The 20,458-nt window shown below is 33.9% G+C and overlaps 1 protein-coding gene across 2 annotated transcripts in view; it reads right to left on the bottom strand.

Moving 5' to 3' along the window:
• FCHO2 (FCH and mu domain containing endocytic adaptor 2) overlaps positions 1 to 20,458 on the bottom strand; it is a 121,163-nt gene that overhangs the window by 45,744 nt on the left and 54,961 nt on the right. For both annotated transcript variants that reach the window (XM_042940833.1, XM_042940824.1), the window contains exons 9-11: positions 8,794 to 8,838; positions 7,050 to 7,122; positions 3,705 to 3,729 (exon numbers count right to left, since the gene is read on the bottom strand). In XM_042940833.1, the coding sequence (XP_042796767.1) occupies positions 3,705 to 3,729; positions 7,050 to 7,122; positions 8,794 to 8,838 (143 nt within the window). The remainder of the gene's footprint in view (positions 1 to 3,704; positions 3,730 to 7,049; positions 7,123 to 8,793; positions 8,839 to 20,458) is intronic.

The following is a 20,458-nucleotide window of genomic DNA, read 5'->3' as shown; positions in this document are numbered from 1 at the left end:
AACCGTCTTCTTGTGATGATGTGACATAATAAAATACCTATATGATAAGATGACATGAGGTGAATGATGTAAGCACTGTGACGTAGTGTCAGGCTACTAATGACCTTCTAATGATATATCAGAAAGAGGATCATCTGCTTCTGAACCACAATCAACCGTAAGTAACTTAAATCATGGAAAGCGAAACAGCAGATGGTGGGGAGGGCTACTATATGCATATATCTTGACCAAGTACATATAAAACCCTAACAGTAAATGGCAAGCAGTAGGAATGGGGAGTCAAAAAGAACATGCATTTCTTATTTGAGAAGATAGTGCCAAACTATCCGCAAGAAAGACTGTACCAATTTACATTCCTGTTAATACAAGTAAACCAAAACTTTTGCCAATATGATAGATAAATAATTTTATTTTAATTTGCATCAGAATGAGACTACCATTCTGAGCAACATTTCTTATGGTTATTTACCACTTTTACTTCTTTTTATGGAAACAGCCTGTTTTTATCATAATGCCCCTTTCCTACTGAGATGCTTGCTCACCTTTAAAAATGATCTGTATAAGAATTGATGGTACAGGATTACATGATTCTTACTATGATGAAGTTAAAGCTCTGTTGCTGAATTCTGAATTCTAATAGGGAATTCAAACTCCAGGTGTCCTCAGCTGGAATTCTAATGTTACTATATACATGCTTATGTCTCCCTCTTCCTCAGCACATGAGGCTTTTCTAATCACATAGTGAATGTCATGAATGGTTTTAATTTGTGAGTTAGATATTTTCTAATTACCACAGTAAATGTTAAACTGGTTCCTTATTGATGAAATTAAAAATATTCAAGATACATGGATTGGTGTGCTTCTTATACTTGTTCATCCTTTTGAGAACGGTATGTAAGAATTCAGCAAGGTGTAGACTCTTTATTCTTAGAGATGATGACCGAGCTCAGTAGTATATAATCACCTTAGTCTCAGAATCCATGAACATTTATTGAAAATTCCCTGAGTATATATTATGAAATTGAAAGTAAAGTTAAAATATTTATTAATTTAAAAATAGTGATAAAAGTATTGTGTTAAACATAAATATTTGTGAAAAATAAATTTATTTTTAAAATAAAAAAATGGGAAGAGTAGCATTGTTTAACATTTTTGAAAATCTTTTTAGTGTCGAGTTTAGAAGAGGACATGAGTCTCACATTATTTCTGCTATCAATCTGTGAGATATTTTGTTTTGGTGGAAACATATAAAGAAAACATGACTTCATAACTCATCTCACTTATTATAAAACTGAAAAAAAAAGTAGTTTAAAATTTCTGCAGATACAGTAAAACCTTGGTTTGTGAGCGTAATTCATTCCAGAAACACATTTGTAATCCAAAGCACTTGTATATCGAAGCAAATTTCCCCATAAGAAATAATGGAAACTCAGATGATTCATTCCACAACCCAAAAATATTCATATAAAAATGATTGTAATATAATATAATAAATAAAATGCAAAATATAAAGAAAAAGAAACTAATCTGTATTTACCTTTAAAAACCTTCATGGCTGGTTTGAGGGAGACAAGAGAGAGGAGGGTGATTGTGTAGGACGACTTTCAATATCACTAACGGAATCACTGTTATCTATTAGTTCAATGGAATCTTTTTCTGCATGGGGGCCATTATATATGCTCACAGGGATGTTGACTACAGTGCATATTAATAAACTCTTGTCATATACTGTACTTAATGTAACTGACAATAAGACAGCGGAGGGGAGGATCTGTATCTGCAGGCAGCCTAATCTAGAGTGAAGCAAAGCATCCCTAAGCTTACTCTTGTATGGAAAAGCAAAGGACCGTCCGTTGGTGCCTTGAAGTGACAAAAAATACACTAGGGCCAGTTGTGAGCACCTTCCAATGTTCTGAAAAATCACTGATTTGTGCCAAACACCACAGCCTGAGACCAAGCATCTGAGAATGGGAGATGATCACCCACAATCCCGTAGTGAGAGAGACAGAGACAGAGACAGAGACAGAGAGAGAGAGAAAAAGAGAAAAACGATTGGCTCAGCTGTGATCATGTGACATTCAGCATCATGTACTACTCCTATTACAAGACATTGCTTGTTTATCAAGTTAAAATTTATTAGAAATCTTTGCTTGTCTTGCAGAACACTTGCAGAACAAGTTACTCACAGTCCAAGGCTTTACTGTAATTTGGATATATATTTTTGGTACTAAATCACAGCATAAGAAGTGACGGTTTATTGAAATTCATTGCAGTGTGGAATCTGAAATAAAATCCGTTAACATTAAAAAAAAATGATCTGTATAGACATTTTACAAAGGAAATTGATTAGCCCCTTGTATATGTCTTACAAACATACTCTGCCAATTTATCTTTACTGGTTCATATTCTTCTAAAATTTTTTTGGTAATTAAAATTACAAAACATACTGTTTTGTTTTCTTTCAACACAAATTTATGAATCATTTCTTATATGACATTAGACTTATGCATCCTTTTTATAAGTGCTTTTCTAATTCCAGACAAGTACTGACAACAGTTCAAAATTGGTTAACACTGATCATTACAGAACAGTATCAATTAGCTGAGATTTTAACCCTGGATGACACTAGAAATCTATTTCTTTCTTTTCACTCTACATTTATCAACAAATCATAATCTTCTTATTTTAAAGTTGAAATAGACAGCAAAAATACTAATTTTATTTAAGTTACATAAAACACGTTTCACAAAATATCTTTATCTTGGTATATACACCATTATGCTGTAAAAGATCAAAAGGTTTTTGGGCCAAAAAAAAGAGTAATTATGCAAGCAAGAACAATAAGCAAAGGAGACAGGAAGCTTGATCCTACTGCACTTAGTAACATGACCACTGTCTAATGAACAACCTGAAAAGTGTGTCTGTCTATACAATACTTATACCATTTGGTAAATCTACTCTCCTACTGTAAACACAAGGAGCTCCATTTAATGTCTTCTTTAATTACATATAAAGAAATATATTTAAATACGAAATATAAACAAACTTTCTTCAGAACAAAAAGCACAGAGAAGTACTAACCATGATTATTACTGCTATGTTTTCTAAAATGATAACCTCTAAACAAAACTCTAATACTTGAATAAAATTTTAATAATCAGGAACACACTTCTATTTTTAATGCTTATTTATTTTTGAGAGAGCATAAGCAAGAGGAGAATGGACAGAGAGAGGGTGAGGGAGAGAGAGCAACTAAAGCAGGCTCTGCACTGACAGCAGAGAGCCCCATGTGGGGCTCGAACTCAAGAACCATGAGATCATGACCTGAGCCAAAGTCAGACACTTAACCAACTGAGCTAGCCAGGTGCCCCAGGAATACACAATTAAGAGCATCATGTTTTAAAGTATGCAGATTTGAGATCTGGCATATTTCTCAAGAAAAAGCAATATGGTATGGTACCATTCAAATTTTTAAACTAAAATGTCCACTTTTCAAAGGTAGGTAGAACTACCTTTTATTTAATATAAAAGCATCTAGTAATGTAAGGCCAAAATTTTATCTGTAATTTTAATAGTGAATTTACAATAAACTGGTTAGTATTTTTCTTAGAAAAATTTGTGAACAACTCAACCCAAATATGCTGGGTATTTCCTAATCAAAATAGCTAATTTACATGGTTTATATCAAAGTAAAATCTACTTACAAGTGAATCTGCATCAGGGCATTCCCTATTAAAATAAACAAAATATTATAAATAATTATTACAACTATCCAATAATAACTGTATACTGAAAGTGATCATCTTGGTATTTAAATGTAACTTTTATTTAAACTTAACAAAAATATTTAGAAAAAAATCAAATCATGAAGATTAAAATATACTAAATGATTTTAAAATTCAAAAGAAAGCATTCCTATATCCATAATACATGACAAAATGAAACTCACACAGCTTACAATTATTTTAAAAACTTGTACTTCACAAGTACTTCTTTTCCATTAACACACACACAAATCTTATAAAGGAAGCTATCAGTCCTACAAGGATTTCTTAGTGGCTTTTAATTCTTTAGGCAGAGAAAGCTAAAAAAATTTCTAAGAGGAAAGCTCGACTTTTTTTTTTTAAGTCTGTACTTGTATTAATTGGTAAATACTAGTAAATAACATTTTACAATATATTTTTGTTAAAACTTCAGTTTCATTTGAAGTACCTTCCATAGCTAGCATATAAACAAAAGCCAAAAAAGCTATTTTTCTCCATATATGTTAAATGAGTAGCCAGACTTCCACTTGAAAAAGCTTTCTAGTCTACTAAGTTGTTGAAAATTGTTAATTTTATCATTTATTTAACTGATAAATATTAATTTGGACGTAAACTAGCAAAAATATATTTTATTTATTTTTTTAAGTGAGCAGGAAGCAAGAACTTTATCAGAGTATAAAATTAGAAAGTAAGAATAGTAAGAAAGCTCTCTTTACAGAGAGGGGCATTCGAAAGTGAATGCCCCCCACCAAAAAAGTATTTTATATGCAAAACCAAAACATAAAGAAGATCAACCTTCTCAAATAATCAAATAAAGACTTAAACATATAAAATTAAAGACATTGAGGCCATGAAGAATATGGTTAGAAGAATTTCTGTGTACATATTCTAGATCAAATTCACAAAAATCAGAGTGCATACTGAAAACATATCTAGATTAGTTGCATAATTTTTTGACTTTAGACAGTTAATGCACGCAGTATCAGAATCTGCCACTTTAATAACAGACTAAAAACATAAACATTAGGTATACCTTGAGAGCCCAATGGACAATAAAAAGTACTAAATTAATATACAGGATAAGCAGGTCATCTCTATCTACCCAAAGACTAAGCACAAATCGGAAAAATCTACAGAGTGAAGAATTCTGTTAGGGGAAGACAAAATGGAACAGACTGAAATAACGGAAAAAGAGGGAGATGACTACACTGCTCTTAATCCAAACTCCAGCACCAAAGCAGGTAAATGCAAACCTCTTGTGTCTTTATAGCCATTTAAATGTCACTTAAGATTGCCAATTTTGAAAAAAGAGCTCCCTTATTACTGATATATGAGGGGTATTTATCAAAAATCCTACTGCATACTCTGAGGAAATGTTCCAGAAAAGACAATATAATAATAAATTCAATTCCTCTACAGAATCATTTAAAATGTTAGAGCACTTCTACTTTCTTCTTTTTTAAAAGATAAAGTTTAAATATCAAAGTGTCAAAGTTCCAAACAGTTTATTCTCTGGCCAGAACTGTTCAGTCTTTGTGGGAAAGCACTCATCTGTTTGCTTTCACAGTGGGCTGTAATGAGACCTGCAGATGAAGCCCCAGGAAGAGCAAGCTCTGAGCAGGACCCCTCTTCCACAATCACTGGCATTTCAAAAGCCTTCGGGCTGTTTAAGAAGCAGCATGCCAAGAGCCTTGGGCATTTCAAACAAAGAGGTTTCTAATATTTTTCCTGCCTGGAAGTGTTGAAAGAAGACAATCATGATGCAGTTCTTTAAAGCACTGATTTTCTGCCCTAGTATTCTCAGTGGTGAAAAATATTCCAATATCCAAGTAGCCTAACGATGGTACTGGGAAATTACTGATCATGCAAAACAATTCTAAAAACACAGAATACACAAAAATATTATAAGCTCCCTGAATTAACAGCTGTGAAAACCACATATAAAAATAATTGAATTTAAGGCTTTTACTGTCTATAATATACTAACAAAGTGGCTACATTTCTAATTTCATGTACGAATCAACTGTTTAGACTTCCTTAAGTATTTCCAATGTTACAAAAATAGTTTTGATTCCATCTCCTTAGCAATATACTCCCTTCATAAAGCTGAAAAGACATCTGCAGATGAGATGGTAACCACAGATATAAATCACTTCCCAATCAGTCTTAATTTGTTAACCAAGTGAAACTAAACTTGGGAGGGGGTAAGAAACAGACATTTAGAATGGTAGAAACTCAGATAAAATGAATTTAACTAGATAGGCGGTAAGAACACCCAAAGCACAAATTGTTCTCTTACATTGAAAACATGAGTGGCCATGAAAACTCTGCTAATTACGCTGGAGAAGCAGGGATTTTAAACAAATTTCAAGCCAGTGTTACTGGCTTCACAAATCATTTAAGACTTGATTAGCGTCTTGTCAATCTATATAGGTTGAATAATTACAGAAACAAAGATTCCTTTAATTCCAGTTTGTGTCTGGTAAATCATAGCTCTTAAGAGCTTCTCAACCCCAGGTGTATATTAGGAATGACAGAGGCTGCTTAAAAGCAAACCAAACTAAACAAAACAAAAATTATGCTGTGTCTCACACCCTGCAAATCTGTAATAATTGGTCTGAGGTGGGGCCTGGCATAGATATATTTATGTTAATTTTCCACGTAGTTCTAATGTGTATAGCCAAGACAGAAAATTTCACTTACCCAATATCTGTTGAATTTACTATATGCTAATTATATATTCTTTGTATCCTAACTTAATTTTTTTTAAAGGTAAATCAGATTTATATTCCATCCTCTATATCAAAAGCTGATGACCTAGCATAAATGTTTAAAACATGTTAGGGCTTTTGTTCTTCCCCATTTTCTGTTTACGTGTGCATATATCGCTATGAGCCTATATGTTTAGAGTTGTCTAGAAAGATTTTCATCACATTGTTGACCATGGGTTTTTTCTTAGGCATTAAGATTTAGAAGAATTTTTAGTTTCCTTTGCACTTTTTTTTTTAAATATGCATGTATCATTTTGTAAAAAGAATGTCTTTAAAGTTTAAATTTCAAAACATAGAAGCCTTTATCTTAATATTTTAAAATAGTAGGAAATCTAATACTTTTAACTTAACCCAGAGGAGCTGGCAAATGTATTCAGAAAAGTGTATTTTTTACACCTCAGACATACATACATTGAGTTATTTCTGAAGAAATTTTTCTTCTCACATTCAAAACAACAGTCTTATTCTTAGTTACTTAATAACAAAGAATTGTGACAATATTTAATATACTTACACAGACTCCGCATCCTTTTCCTTTTTAATTATTCCTGGCAAACCAAAAGTCTTTCTTTTCCGTGGTTTTATACCTTAAAATAAATGTATATTGTCACAGAAACATAACTGCTGCTGATAAATATATTACACTTGTATCCTGATACATAATTTGCTTATGTCAATACTAAATCTGGATGAAAGAAATAAAAGTATCAATTGGTAAACTCTAATGTTTAAATCATAGTCATAGTCTGTTTAGATTTTTCTTATGTTAATTTAATAAAGATTTATCACTTGATTAACAAAATTCTCTTTTCCTCTAAGTCTCCCCTAAATTACCTCAGACAACATAAACATTTGGAGAATCTTAAAACTTCAAAGAAGGGACATTATTCACTATATTAGATTTTGTTATAAATCCAAGTCAAATCATGTTTCCTGTCTGGAAGATCAAAAAATACGAATGTGGTGTTTTAAATAAAAAGATGACACAAAAGATCCATTAACAGTAAACACAGAAAACTTATGGCATTCTTTTGCACACATATTATCTTTAATATAATGAATGTTGTAAGTTGATTCTACCATAAATGAGTATCATCTATATTCTGCCTAATATGGCAGTTCTTCCTCCTCTTCCTTCATGACAAATTATTTCTTAGAAATCAGCCATACTATTAACTGTTGCTGGAATTCAGCACAAAGCTTAGCTGCTTACTCGGACAACTACAGAGCATACCTAAGATAACCTTTCACCATATAGATGAGGAAACTCAAGGGTATTTTTTGTTGTTTTTTTTTTATCTCAGTATTATCCAGCTACTAAATACTATAGCCAGGATTAGAAACCAGCTGTTTTAAAACAAGGTACTTGCTTCCATGCAAAACTAAACCATACATTTGTACAGCATGTTATATCAAATACATTTTTTTCTCACAGAGTATTATTACTTACTATCCACATTTTACAATAAAGAAAGCTAAAGAACAGAGAACTTGCATAGTTACTGCTCTCAAACAGCTAGTAACTGTAAGAAATCTAGGCACGAGAACCTGACTCCTCCAATGATAGCTTTACATACAACAGTAAACCTTTTCTCTGAATTCTCACATAAATGTTGAGAGAAAAATAAATAGAAAAGATTGCTTCCCAAATTATTTCTAGTAGCTCACAAAGTACTTAAACAGGAAGGTAGGTGCCTGGCTGGTTCAGTCTGTGGAACATGTGACTCTAATCTTGGGGTTGTGAATTTGAGTCCCACATTGGGTGCAGAGATTACTTAAAAATAGAATATTTAAATAAACAAACACGAAGGGTTGTAGACCCTTTCTCCAAGTCACATCATCACTCCTCCTGAATAAGGGGAATATTAACATCAATATATAACCTTCATTAATTACTGAAATGTTTCTCACTTTAAAATAAATCTTATACATTAATGTGTAGCAATGATTTTCATATTTATGAGAATGTTTAAAGATGGATGTCAATAAAGAAAACAATCTCGATGTGTATTTGAAAATAAATACATGTTATATTTAATCTTTTAAGATATATATTCTAACACACTAATATTCCTTTGGGCAAACCTACTGTTTACTTATTAAGTGAAGATTAAAAATCTATAGGCCTTCAAACTACATTCAGATTTTTTATATCACTCCACAAACATGCTGACATCAATGGATAATAGCCACTCTTTATTTGTTCAATAAACAGAAGATATTAGCTAGTTACCACACATTACAACTAGTCAACTTACCTTCAACTGCACTAGCAGGGTCACATTCTTCAAATTCAATAAGGCCTAAAACAAAACAAAACAGATGAACAGCTCTTAGTAAAAAAAAAAAAAAAAAAGAAAAAAATTTAAAGCTGATGGAAAACAATCAGATCAAATCACATTACATCTTTTTAATCGACCTGACATGTGTTCTAGTGTTATCTGATAGTGTTATTTAAAATATCAATAATTTTAAAAACCAAATAACCCTAACACTGACAAAAACTGACACTAGTCTATTATTATGATCATAGTTAACTGAAAACCCTTTATATATGATACTGTAGAACTGGAGACACCTACTGTGTACTTTCTGTTTTCAAGGAGCTTGCAGGATACTAAAGAAAAAAGTAAGCACAATAAAAGGCAGGTGCTGAATCCCTGGTTGTGTTCATGGGAAGGATGGGGGACCAACATAGTAAATACTAATAGAATATCAGCTTGGGAACTTGTCCCTCTCGTAGACCACTGTGAACTGGCAAATAATAGGTCTTTAACAAATATTTGCTGAACAAATAAATGCATTAATTACATCATAGCTAAGTGGTGATCCTCTAACTATAAAGCAGGTCAAGGAATCTGAACTTTTAGTTTGCAGGTAATGGGAAGAGTTTTCATGAGAGGTAATACATACATGCCCCTATAAAGTGGTCTTAAAAGAAAATTAGCACTGGTATGAGGGATAGACTACAGAAAGAGAAGAAGAAGATAAAATAGAAATCAGTTGAAAAACATTTTTTAAGTAGCTCTAAAATGACAGATCTGCTAAGACTAGCCTTAAATGTCATATAATAGATTTCATGTACATGGGATACTAAACTATTTAGGTAGTAAAGAAAGTAACAAAAGCATGAATCACTGTTCTGCTAAAATGTCCCCAAAAGTAAATATCAGACTAAAAAATATCTTCTATTTAAACAGTCATTTTACCCCTGTTTTATAATACTTAAATTTATGCAAGTTCAGCATTTTTGTGAAATAAATTTTTATTAATAGTAAGAGTTTCAACATGCTATTTCAAAAAATTTAAAAATCAGCCTTGGGGGCACCTGGGTGACTCAGGTAAGTGTCCAACTCTTGATTTCAGCTCAGGTCATGATCTCACGGTTTGTGAGATGGACCCCCACGTCGGGCTCTGTGCTGACAGCTTGGGGCCTGCTTGGGGTTCTCTCTCCTTCTCTCTCTGCCTCTCCCCTACTTGTTCTCACTCTCTCTCTTTTAAAACAAATAAACATAAAAAAATAAAAAAAATAAAAACAAAGCTTGAAGAGTGGAAAACAGAAGATTTCATTACTGGTTCTTCTGAGACATTAAGCTAAACTAAAACTATGAATAAGTTCATCATCAGAGTTCTCACTGATCATCTAATTATAAAAGAAAGCCACTAATTAGTAAGAAATATTTCTCTACAAGAAAGAACATCTAAAAATATTGGTGGATCAGTCAGTTGAACGTCTGACCCTTAATTTCAGTTCAGGTCATGATTCTAGGGTTGTGGGATCAAGCCCCACGTCAGGCTCCATGCTGAGCAGAGAGCCTACTTAGGGCTTGCTTGCTCTCTCTCTCTCTCTCTCTCTCTCTGCCCCTCTCCGACACTCATGTGCTCTCTCTCTAAAAAAAAAAACAAAAACAAAAAAAACAAACAATTGGCTAAAATGTCCTTCTTAACCCCAAATCTAAGATCTACTTCTTCAGTTCTGGTTTCTATTCATTAGAGTACATTAACATTTAGTGATAAGCAAAATAACAACAACTAAAAAAAAAACTCATAAAAGTGAGTTGATAAACAAGGTCCTAATTAATTACTGATACCTTTCTAAGTATTCTTATAATACACATGTGACTAAAAAAAATAAAATACATTTACTACTTCCACCCCAAAAAGCCTTGAAATCAGAAAATGACCCAATTAAAAATTTAAAAGACTTCAAGTTCAGTTTGCAAATCTGGAAGCTAAAAATTCATTAAATGAAAGGGTAATGAACTCATTGTTAGAATTCTTTAGAGGCATGCATTAACAGTTTACAAAGAGATTAGAAATGAAAGATCAAGAAAGGTAAAGAATTTTAGTATGTGCATCTAATAATTAACAACTACTTGGTGTAAAAGAATGAAAAATTTCCACGGAAATTACCAATAGTTTATTATGTATCATTAGCTTTATAACTTACTAATAAACCTTAAGAGACTATGACCACCTGTCAAATAAATCTGAGAGTTCCTACAGCTATACATCGCATAATCTGTGCTCAGTAACTTTTCACATAATCTCAAATAATCAAGCTACGGGCTTAGAGAGGAAAAACAAAACATCAATGCCAAACAAACTGAAAGATTTTAAAATACATAAAAATAGAGTACCTAAGAAGACTTCTGTAACATCACCTTAGCAAATATATTATTCTTTTAAGATCTTTGGATGCCTTCATATATGTGAAAATACCAAAGGCATCCCTTAACTCTACAAAAATTCCCTCAAAGTTCTACATTTTTTTCTCTCAAAATCTTTTTCCTATACCAGACACACCTCGATTGCTTTTCCCTTTCCCTTTTCTAAACATCCTCTTACAATCTATTTAAAACAGGAAAATGTCCAATAAAAACAAACTATTCAAAATCATACTTTTGAAACCGAAGATGCCAGATCCTTTCAAACTGTAAAATATATATAAAAATTTTAAACTGAATACCTTCAGCACATAAGCTTTTCTATTAAAGACAGAAATATTAACAGTTTCTGGTATAATAAAACTAAATATGCCCTTTAAAAAGAAACATTAACTCATGCATGAAAAAGATTTCCAAATGGCATATGCTCCACACGCCACTTCCCATGGCAAAGCTTTGCGTGCCTGGCTCTGTGCCAGTTGACAGCTCAGCTGGATATCAGTGCACACTGTGACCCCCTTGCATCACGTCACTTCTGAAATGTTTCACAAGTAGAAAGTTTATTCAGCATCTTCCTCAAATGCAGTCCACTGCCCATCATTCTGCTATTTAATCCTAAGACAAGTTACTTTTTTTGACAGACCCAAAGCCAGGGTAAGAGTCAGAAAGAATAGTTTGCTACAACTGGAATTTCAACTGTTTTAGGCTCAATTAATTCTGTTGTCAAAATAAATAACTGCTCTTAGCGCTTAGATTTTATACTGCTGGGCCACAAGGGCAATTTAATTTGTATAAAAGCAAGAAAGACCATTTTGGCTCTGTCTCCTGATGCTCTTTTACACATTATATAAAAATGCCATCATGAGTTCAAAAAGCAGAAGAAATTAAAGGCAGACCTCCAAGAGGTCAACAATAAAGTAAAACAATTCTTACAGAGGATGCTTTCTTTAATCATCAGGTAGGAATAAATTATTGCTGAAAGAAAAGAAAAGAAAGAAAGAGAAAGAAAAAGAAAGAAAAAGAGAAAGAGAAAGAGTCAACAACGTAAAGAATTCTAATTTGAATCAAAACTTTTAGGAAATGCTACAGGAAGAAAGACAATTTAATAGCAATATTTAATCAACACATTCTGTGGTTGAAGTACAGTATTAAAAAATATAAAACATTTAATAGTTGCCATCATTGTGAATCAATTCTAAATCTCAGGCCACCAACAGGGCAAATCTGCAACTTAGTCTAGTTAAGAAGTGGCCTCAAAACTGATATAGTAAGTCTGGGCCACGCAAATCAAGCCTATCTCTGTATTTACCCAACTCAAAGAACAGAACACTTGGTTCTAATTAAAAGCCAAAATAAAACATATGAACATGCCCAGATCCCAAAGTCTAACAAAAAGAATGGTGATAACTGGGGAGAGTGGAGGGGTGGGGGTAATGACACAGGAAAGAGGGAGGGAAGGAGCGGAGGAGAAGGGGGTAATGACTCATAACAATGGAAGTCAATGACTACATTTTCAAGCTTGCTCCTGGGCAACACAGCCACATTCCTGGGTGTCTGGGATGGTGAACCAGGCAAGCTAACATGAAAAAGAACATCAACCTCCAGCCTGTAGTAATGAGCAAAGGGCATGCAGGCTCAAGTTCTGGTTTTGCCACTTGCTTCCTGGCTAATTACTTTAATCTAGTTACCTTCTCTACTTGAACCTAAGTCATATCATTTTTATAAATATGCTATGGCAGAAGAAAACCTTTTGCCATACCTGCTTTCTCTTTCTCTACAAATACCCATACACACATACAATTCTTTCTTTTTTAGTTTACTAAATCATTTGAAAGTAAGTTGCAACGTCAATGCTACTTCACTTCAGGGGTACTTATTTTAATAAAGGGCTTTAAGATAGAATTCTCTCAATCCAATGGTTCCAAATCCCAGTGCCTAGCTGAATCTCCTAGTGCAATGCTTCCTGCTTAAGAATCATCTGGAGAGGGGCACCTGTGTGGCTCAGTGCGTTAAGCATCAGACTTGAGCTCAGGTCATGATCTCACAGTTCATGAGTTCAAGCCCTGCATTGGGCTCTGTGCTGACAGCTCAGAGCCTAGAGCCTGTTTTGGATTCTGTCTCTCTCTCTCTCTCTCTCTCTCTCTCTCTCTCTCTCTCTCTCTCTCTGCCCTCCCCTACTCATACTCTGTCTGTCTCTCAAGAATGAATAAACGTTAAAAAAATTTTTTTTGAAGAATCATCTGGAGAGCTCATTAAACCACAAATCACTGGGCCCCAGCCCCAGAATGTCCTATACAGAAGGTCTAGGTTGGTGCTCAGGAATGTGCATTTTTCACAAACTCTCAGGTGACTGCAGATGGTCCTGGGATCACACTTGGAGAACTACACTCAGGGAACTCCTGGGTCCACTGCCAGATACTCACTAATTCTAGATGGTACTTCTCCAATTTTACTCTACATACAAACTGCCTAGGTGTGAGAAGTGAGATGATTCATTTTCAGGAGAACCAAACAAAAGCTGTGCTAATTAACAATGGGTTTACAACCTATTGGAAATATGTACGAAGCCCCCTTACCATGATGGAATACCAAACCCTAAGACACATCACTTCCTGGTTCTTCCTCCCCTCTCCATTTCGCAGGCTTATTTTTTGCAGGCTTTGCAATAAGCATGCGCCAAAGAACTGAAGTCTCTGTGTCACCTCAAAGAATGTACATTTGTTCCAGTCAGACTACTTTTTCCCTTACATGAGCAAAGGCAACCTCCTGGTAAGGCTGTAACCTCTTAGTACTCAGTCAATGAGCAATCAGGGGAAGGACTTGCATACTATGAGATAAACTGCCTGCTGTAACTGCCCATCAGACACCCGCTCTTGCAAGAACGTTGAGTAAAGCCTAGTTTCACTGTGCTCCAAGTCTCCATCACTCCTTTGACCCGGTCAGTGGGTTTATTTCTCACACTAGAATCTTATTAAAATGCAGATTCTTAAAGGGGTGCCTGGCTGGCTCTGTAAGAAGAGCATGCTACTCTTGATCTCAGTTCAAGCCTCACATTGGGTGGTAGAGATTACTTAAATAATTTTTTAAATACAGATTCTTAAAGCTAAATAAATACAAAAAATGCAGATTCTATTTCGGTAGCCCTAGGGTAGAGTTTGAGATCCTGCATTTATAACAAGCATCCAGTGATAAAATGCTCTAGTTACTGAACAATGGCTGTACCTAAGACTCAGATGAGGAGTTTTAAAATATAGTGGTACTGAGGAACCACCCTAGACCACTGCAGTGAGAATTTCTGGGACAGGGAACTGTCTGTACATTTTTAAAAAAAGAGATAGAGAGGCAGGGAGGGGGAAGAAGGGAAGAGAGAGTAAAAGAGAGGGAGAAAGAAAAAGAAAGGGAGGGAGAGAGAGAGGAAGGAAGGAATGGAGGAAGAAGAGAAGGGAAGAGAAATGAAGAGAAATGAAAGGGAAAGAGAATAAAATTGCTACTGCTGATTCTTATATATATCCAAGGCTTGAGAATTAGTGATGAGGCAAACTTAGGAACGATGCTCTTAAATGAAAAAAGCAGGTTTTTCACTATGAAATTTCAGTCACTGTAAAACTTCAAAGTCCAAAATTTCATCTAGTTCTCCAAACAAAGAATCTTAAACATTGAAGTATAATCACCTACATCCAAAATCTGACACTACCTCTATACTTCCAGATTGAGTCATTTTTTCACCCTCTGTGATACTGATAAAACCTTACGTGATTATACCCAATTCACTAAATCTCTTTTCCCTGGGAACTTCCCTCTTCACCACCAGTGGTGAAGAAGCCTGTTTATACTACGTGATCTAGTCAGAAATGACTAGATTAGAAAGATTACCTGGACCAGATTCTTTCTCTGAGAAATTTGTAAAGGGAACAAAACCTGGGTTAATTCTGAGCTGTGGCTTCAATTAAAGAACCAGTAAAAATACCTAGAAACTGCAGAGATGTCACCTTATGTCCTATGCCTGGAAAAGCAAAGAAACCATTGTGCAATAATAATAATAATAATAATAATAATAATAATAAAGCAGTAAAAATAGATCAAATGAAGGAAAAATTATTCCTAGTATTACTACAGGTTTGAGTTTCCTTCTGCAGCCTGGCTACACTCCTGATTTTGGATCCTTGGGATATCTGTTTCTTTCTAATAAATCTCCTTTTAGTTCAAACCGGTTTAAGTTAGCTTCTTTAACATACTGCAGAAAAAGCTAAAACTCTGTTCTTGTTATTATGCACATGTAAAAATTATAATCAGCTTACTTTACTTTTTTACCTCTATTTTGTTGCCTGTGTTATTATACATTTAACATTTTTAACGGCTACTTCAAATTAATGAAATAAGTTGTCCTTAGACAAAGCCTGCTCAAAACAGCTTAATTTTTACTTTGTAATTTAGGATTATTATTATGAGAATCGGTTACTATGCTGTGATATGACTGCAGATGTAGTTAGGGCAGGGTGTCAGAATAAATTTTTTCTGAACCGAAGAAGAGCAGAATCAGCTTTTGAAGAAAGATTATATACTATCGTGGGACACACAATTCTCATGAACTATATGACATACCCGCTACTATACTACACAGGAAGTATATTTTCTAACAATTCTGTAAAGAGTAAAACAGTAAATATATTAGATTTTGTGGGCCCTAAGTCCTGTCACAACTACTGACCTCTGCTCCTGTGGTACAAAAAGTACTATACACAATACTTAAGTAAACATGACTGTTCAAAACAACTTGCATCAACAATGACATCTGAATTTTCTAATTTTTGTGTATCATAAAATACTACTTTTCTTTTGATTTTTTTTCCCCAATAGTTAAAAAATGTAAACCCAGGGGCGCCTGGGTGGCTTAGTCAGTTAAGCATCAACTTCAGTTCAGGTCATAATTTCACAGTTCATGGATTCGAGCCCACGTCGGGTTCTGCGGTGACAGTTCAGCCTGCTTCAGATTCTCCCCTCTCTCTGCCCCTCCCCCACTCATGCTCTGTCTCTCTCTCAAAAATAAATAAACATTAATTAATTAAAATTGTAAACCCAGTCTTTGCTTGTAGGCCTCTACAAGCTGCTATAACCCAACTTAAAAATAAGCAGAGCTAAACTTGACTCAATAGCCATAGTTTGCTGATTCTTGCTCTAAAAAATATAGAAGAGGATCAGTATCAGGTTCCATGTACATCCCATAGGGCTGAGTTTTATGTCACTGCACTGAGTGACTAGGATACAACAGGTAAAGCTGTACTTCTTCACATATAACCTTTTCTATGTTACTTTTTTGGAGAGCTCTCCTCTTTTACTTTCTATTTGTGCTAATCTACATTATCCTCTTCCCTAATCATCATCCTGAAAGGTCAGCTGCTTTTGCTATCAAATAGAAAAACCAAGAAATCACAGCTGGTGTAGTTTATGAGTCTATGTCTCTTCTCGGCTTTTTAAATTTTGCTTTTGACACTAGGGTTTCTTCTCTGATTCAAAAAAAAAAAAAAAAGCAAACTTTGGTAGGGAGGAGTGGTAGGAAGCTCTATTTGTGCATTTGACATTATTCCAAATCCTTGAAAGCTCTAGAAACATGATTTTAGATTTTTTAAAAATTATTTGTTTTACCCTACACTTCAAAATAATACACATAGGGGCGCCTGGGTGGCTCAGTCAGTTAAGCGTCTGACTTCAGCTCAGGTCATGATCTCACAGCTCGTGAGTTTGAGCCCCGCATCGGGGTCTGTGCTGACAGCTTAGAGCCTGGAGCCTGCTTCAAATTCTATGTCTCCCTCTCTCTCTCTGCTCCTCCCCTGCTCATGCTCTGTCTCTCCTTCAAAAATAAATAAAAACATTAAAAAATTTAAAAAATAAAAATAAAAATAAAAATAAAATAATACACATAATGTAGAAGCTAAAAATTTCCAAATATCCAATCAATTTCATTTAGGCAGTATGACCATAGGAATCTTAGTTTTCCTTTTTCCTTTGTGGCTGATTGTTTTTCATGTGTACCTTTCTCAAGATTTTCATATTTTTATCTTTAAACACAGTATAATCCCTGGAAGTCCTCAAATGAAAGCTATAAACCTATCTTATCATATAATGAAAATACAGATAAGTTTTATTTAAACATATTATATACTGGTCTATCAACTTTTTAGGTTATTTATCCTTTTGTTTCTTATAAAAAGAAACTTGTTTAACTTTTATGAATTATAAAAAGTATATAGCAAAATCAGCAGAATGACTGTAAAACAGGGAACTCCAAATATGGTTATAATCTCCTTTGGCAATTAAAATACATGAGAAATGACAGGAATACTAGGATGTTATTTGAACACAGAAAGATATTCACAATTAGAAAACACCTGTTTATTCATAACCCTTTCAGATCATAGGTGCTTTGATATTCAAAGCATCTGCTTACAGTGGTGACTCCAATTCCAGAAAAGTCAAGCAGTATTACACTCAAAAAGTAATGATAGTAAGAGTATAGAGGTTCCTCAAAAATTTTAAAATACAACTACCATATGACCCAGCAATTCCACTTCTGGATATTTATCTGAAGAAAACAAAATTACTATCTCAAAAAGATATCTACATGCCCAAGTTCACTGCAGCCTTATTTACAATAACCAAGATGGGGTAACAACCTAAGTGTCCAGTGATGAATGAATGGATAAAGAAAATGTGTTGTATATATACAATGGAATATTATTCAGCCATTAAAAGAAAGAAAGAAACCCTGCCATCTGCAACAACATGAATGGACCTTGAGGATATTATGCTGAATGAAATAAGTCAGAAAAAGACAAATACTACATGACCTCACTTATATGTGGAATCTAAAGAAAACCAAACTCATAAATACAAATAAAAGATTGGTGGTTGCCAAAGGCAGGGGTTGGGAGTGAAGGCTAGGTAAAATGGTTAAAGATGGCAAAAGGTACAAACTTCTACTTATAAGATAAGTAAGTCCTGGAGATGTAATACACAGCATGATGACTATAGTTAACAACACTATACCGTATATTTGAAAGCCGCTAAGAAAGAGTTCTTAAAAGTTCTCATCGCAAGGGGTGGATGCTAACTAAACTTATTTGGTAATCGTTTCTTATATACATATATCAAATCATTATGTTGCACATCTAAAATTAATACTATATGTCGATCATATCTTAATTTTTAAAAAGGTAATGACAAAAAAAGCCACTTCATATAATAAGTAGTATAAAATAGTCTCAATGAATAGTGAAAAAGTTGTAATGCTCTCAGTGCTGATTTACACAGGATAACTGGACACAAAGTTAGAGGTTGTATCTTTGAACAGGTAACTGCTAAAGGAAAAAAAGGTCATTTTTCAGCACAAGAATAACAAGTTAATTTTTAGATATACAAAATTTTTACAAAACTGGGCCTCTTGTTTTCTTTTTAAAATAATATATCCCATAGGACAAAAACTAGTTTAAGAAGGAATTCATCCACCAGAGGGGGCCCTTACAAAACAGGAAAAATAAAATGTTAACAACAATCAGCAGTATATACAATTCAAGGTTAGAATACATCTCACAGAAGTCTATGAATTCCATACAATCACATGCAAATTTTTTGAGTACACTATTTTTCTGAGAAACAAAATTTTTATCACTGCAATGGGCCCCCAGGCTCATTTGTTCAGGTGCCCGTAAGCTGAACAAATACACAGAAAGAGCTGTGACCAGTCACCCATAGCAAGCCAACTAGAGAAGTAATATTTATCTCGTCCACTCCACTCCGACACCATTCTTTTTTTTTTTTTTTTTTTTTTTTTTTATAGTTAGCTCTAGGACCACTTTTTTGAAAGTTAGTCATTTATAGTCACTGTCAACCCTAGAACTGTCACCTAACTCTGGACTTAGTGATTATTCTTAGGAAAGCCCATGTCATCACCATGATTTGGCTGCTGTTTTACCTCCTACACTTCAACTACATAGGAATTTTCTACATGTCATAGTCTATCTTAAGACCAGAAAATTTAAATTTAAAAGGAAACAATATCCATTAGTAGCCACACACTAATCAGAAATGTATTAATTTTTTAACATAACATTTATTAAGTACTCAACAAATGTTACATTATCTTATGTAACCCTCACTCACAACAACCTCATGAACCAAATACTATTATAATCCCTGCTTTACAGATGACGGCAATAAGGCTTAAAAATCTCGCTGCTAGTAAAAGAACCAACACAAACTACAGGGCTAAGTACTGTGCTATATCACAGATAAGAAAATAACTGAAATTTTTACTGAGATAATTGCAGATTCACATACAGTTGTTAAAAAACAAAACAAAACAAAAACAGTTAAAGGGAGACTCCTGGTATACTTTGCCCAATTTCCTGCCATGATAACATTTTGCAAAACTACAATGTAACATCACAAACAGGATACTGATAATAGTACAATTTACCAATCTTGTTTAGTGTTCTAAGGCACTTTTAACCAGCCAATACATCTTTGCTTTTATCTATCAATACTTCTAAATGCTCTATAAAAAAACTATATTTGTTCTCCAATTGTTTTTAACCTCTCTTAACTGATCTTCCCTCTAATTTAATCTCTTTATAAAGAATTTTATAGTTTCATACTTTTCTGTAGTTATATGTCTCAACATCCTCATTCTCTTTATATTTGTAAACCTGCTCAGTTCTAGTCTAATTTCTCCAAAGCATGGGCCCTGGGGTCAAGAATCCTGGTATTTTAGTATCAGCTCTACCATGTACTAGCTTAGACAAATCATTTAACCTCTCAACATTTCCCTCATCTTTAAAATGAGAATAATAGTACCCACTTTAACAGTTGCTAAAGATCAAAGTTTTCCTGCAAAGTGTTTGGCTCGGTACATGGCAGAGAGTAAGGCACTACATTTTAACCATAATTATTTACTATTCCTCACCAAGACTTTTCTAACAGCAAATTCATCCACTGCAACCTCCTTAACATCCTTTAGTAGTATATGTCCATTTGTTCATTCACTCAACAAAAATGTACTATTACACATAAACAAGATAAACAGATGAATCAAATATAGAGCTTTTCTTCACATTTGCACAATTACTAAAATTTAAGGTAGACGGCAACAATGCCAAAAAAAGGAGGAAAAAAGTACAGTTAAAGTTCTATGGCACTTTCGATGGAGGAAGTAGCAAATATCCTGGGTCTTTAAGAGTTCATTCACTCGACAAATAAATGG

Source organism: Panthera leo, chromosome A1, assembly GCF_018350215.1.
Source record: "Panthera leo isolate Ple1 chromosome A1, P.leo_Ple1_pat1.1, whole genome shotgun sequence".
Taxonomy (NCBI): Eukaryota; Metazoa; Chordata; class Mammalia; order Carnivora; family Felidae; genus Panthera; species Panthera leo.
Note: the sequence above shows the minus strand (reverse complement) of the source record. Positions and strands in the feature narration are given on the sequence as shown.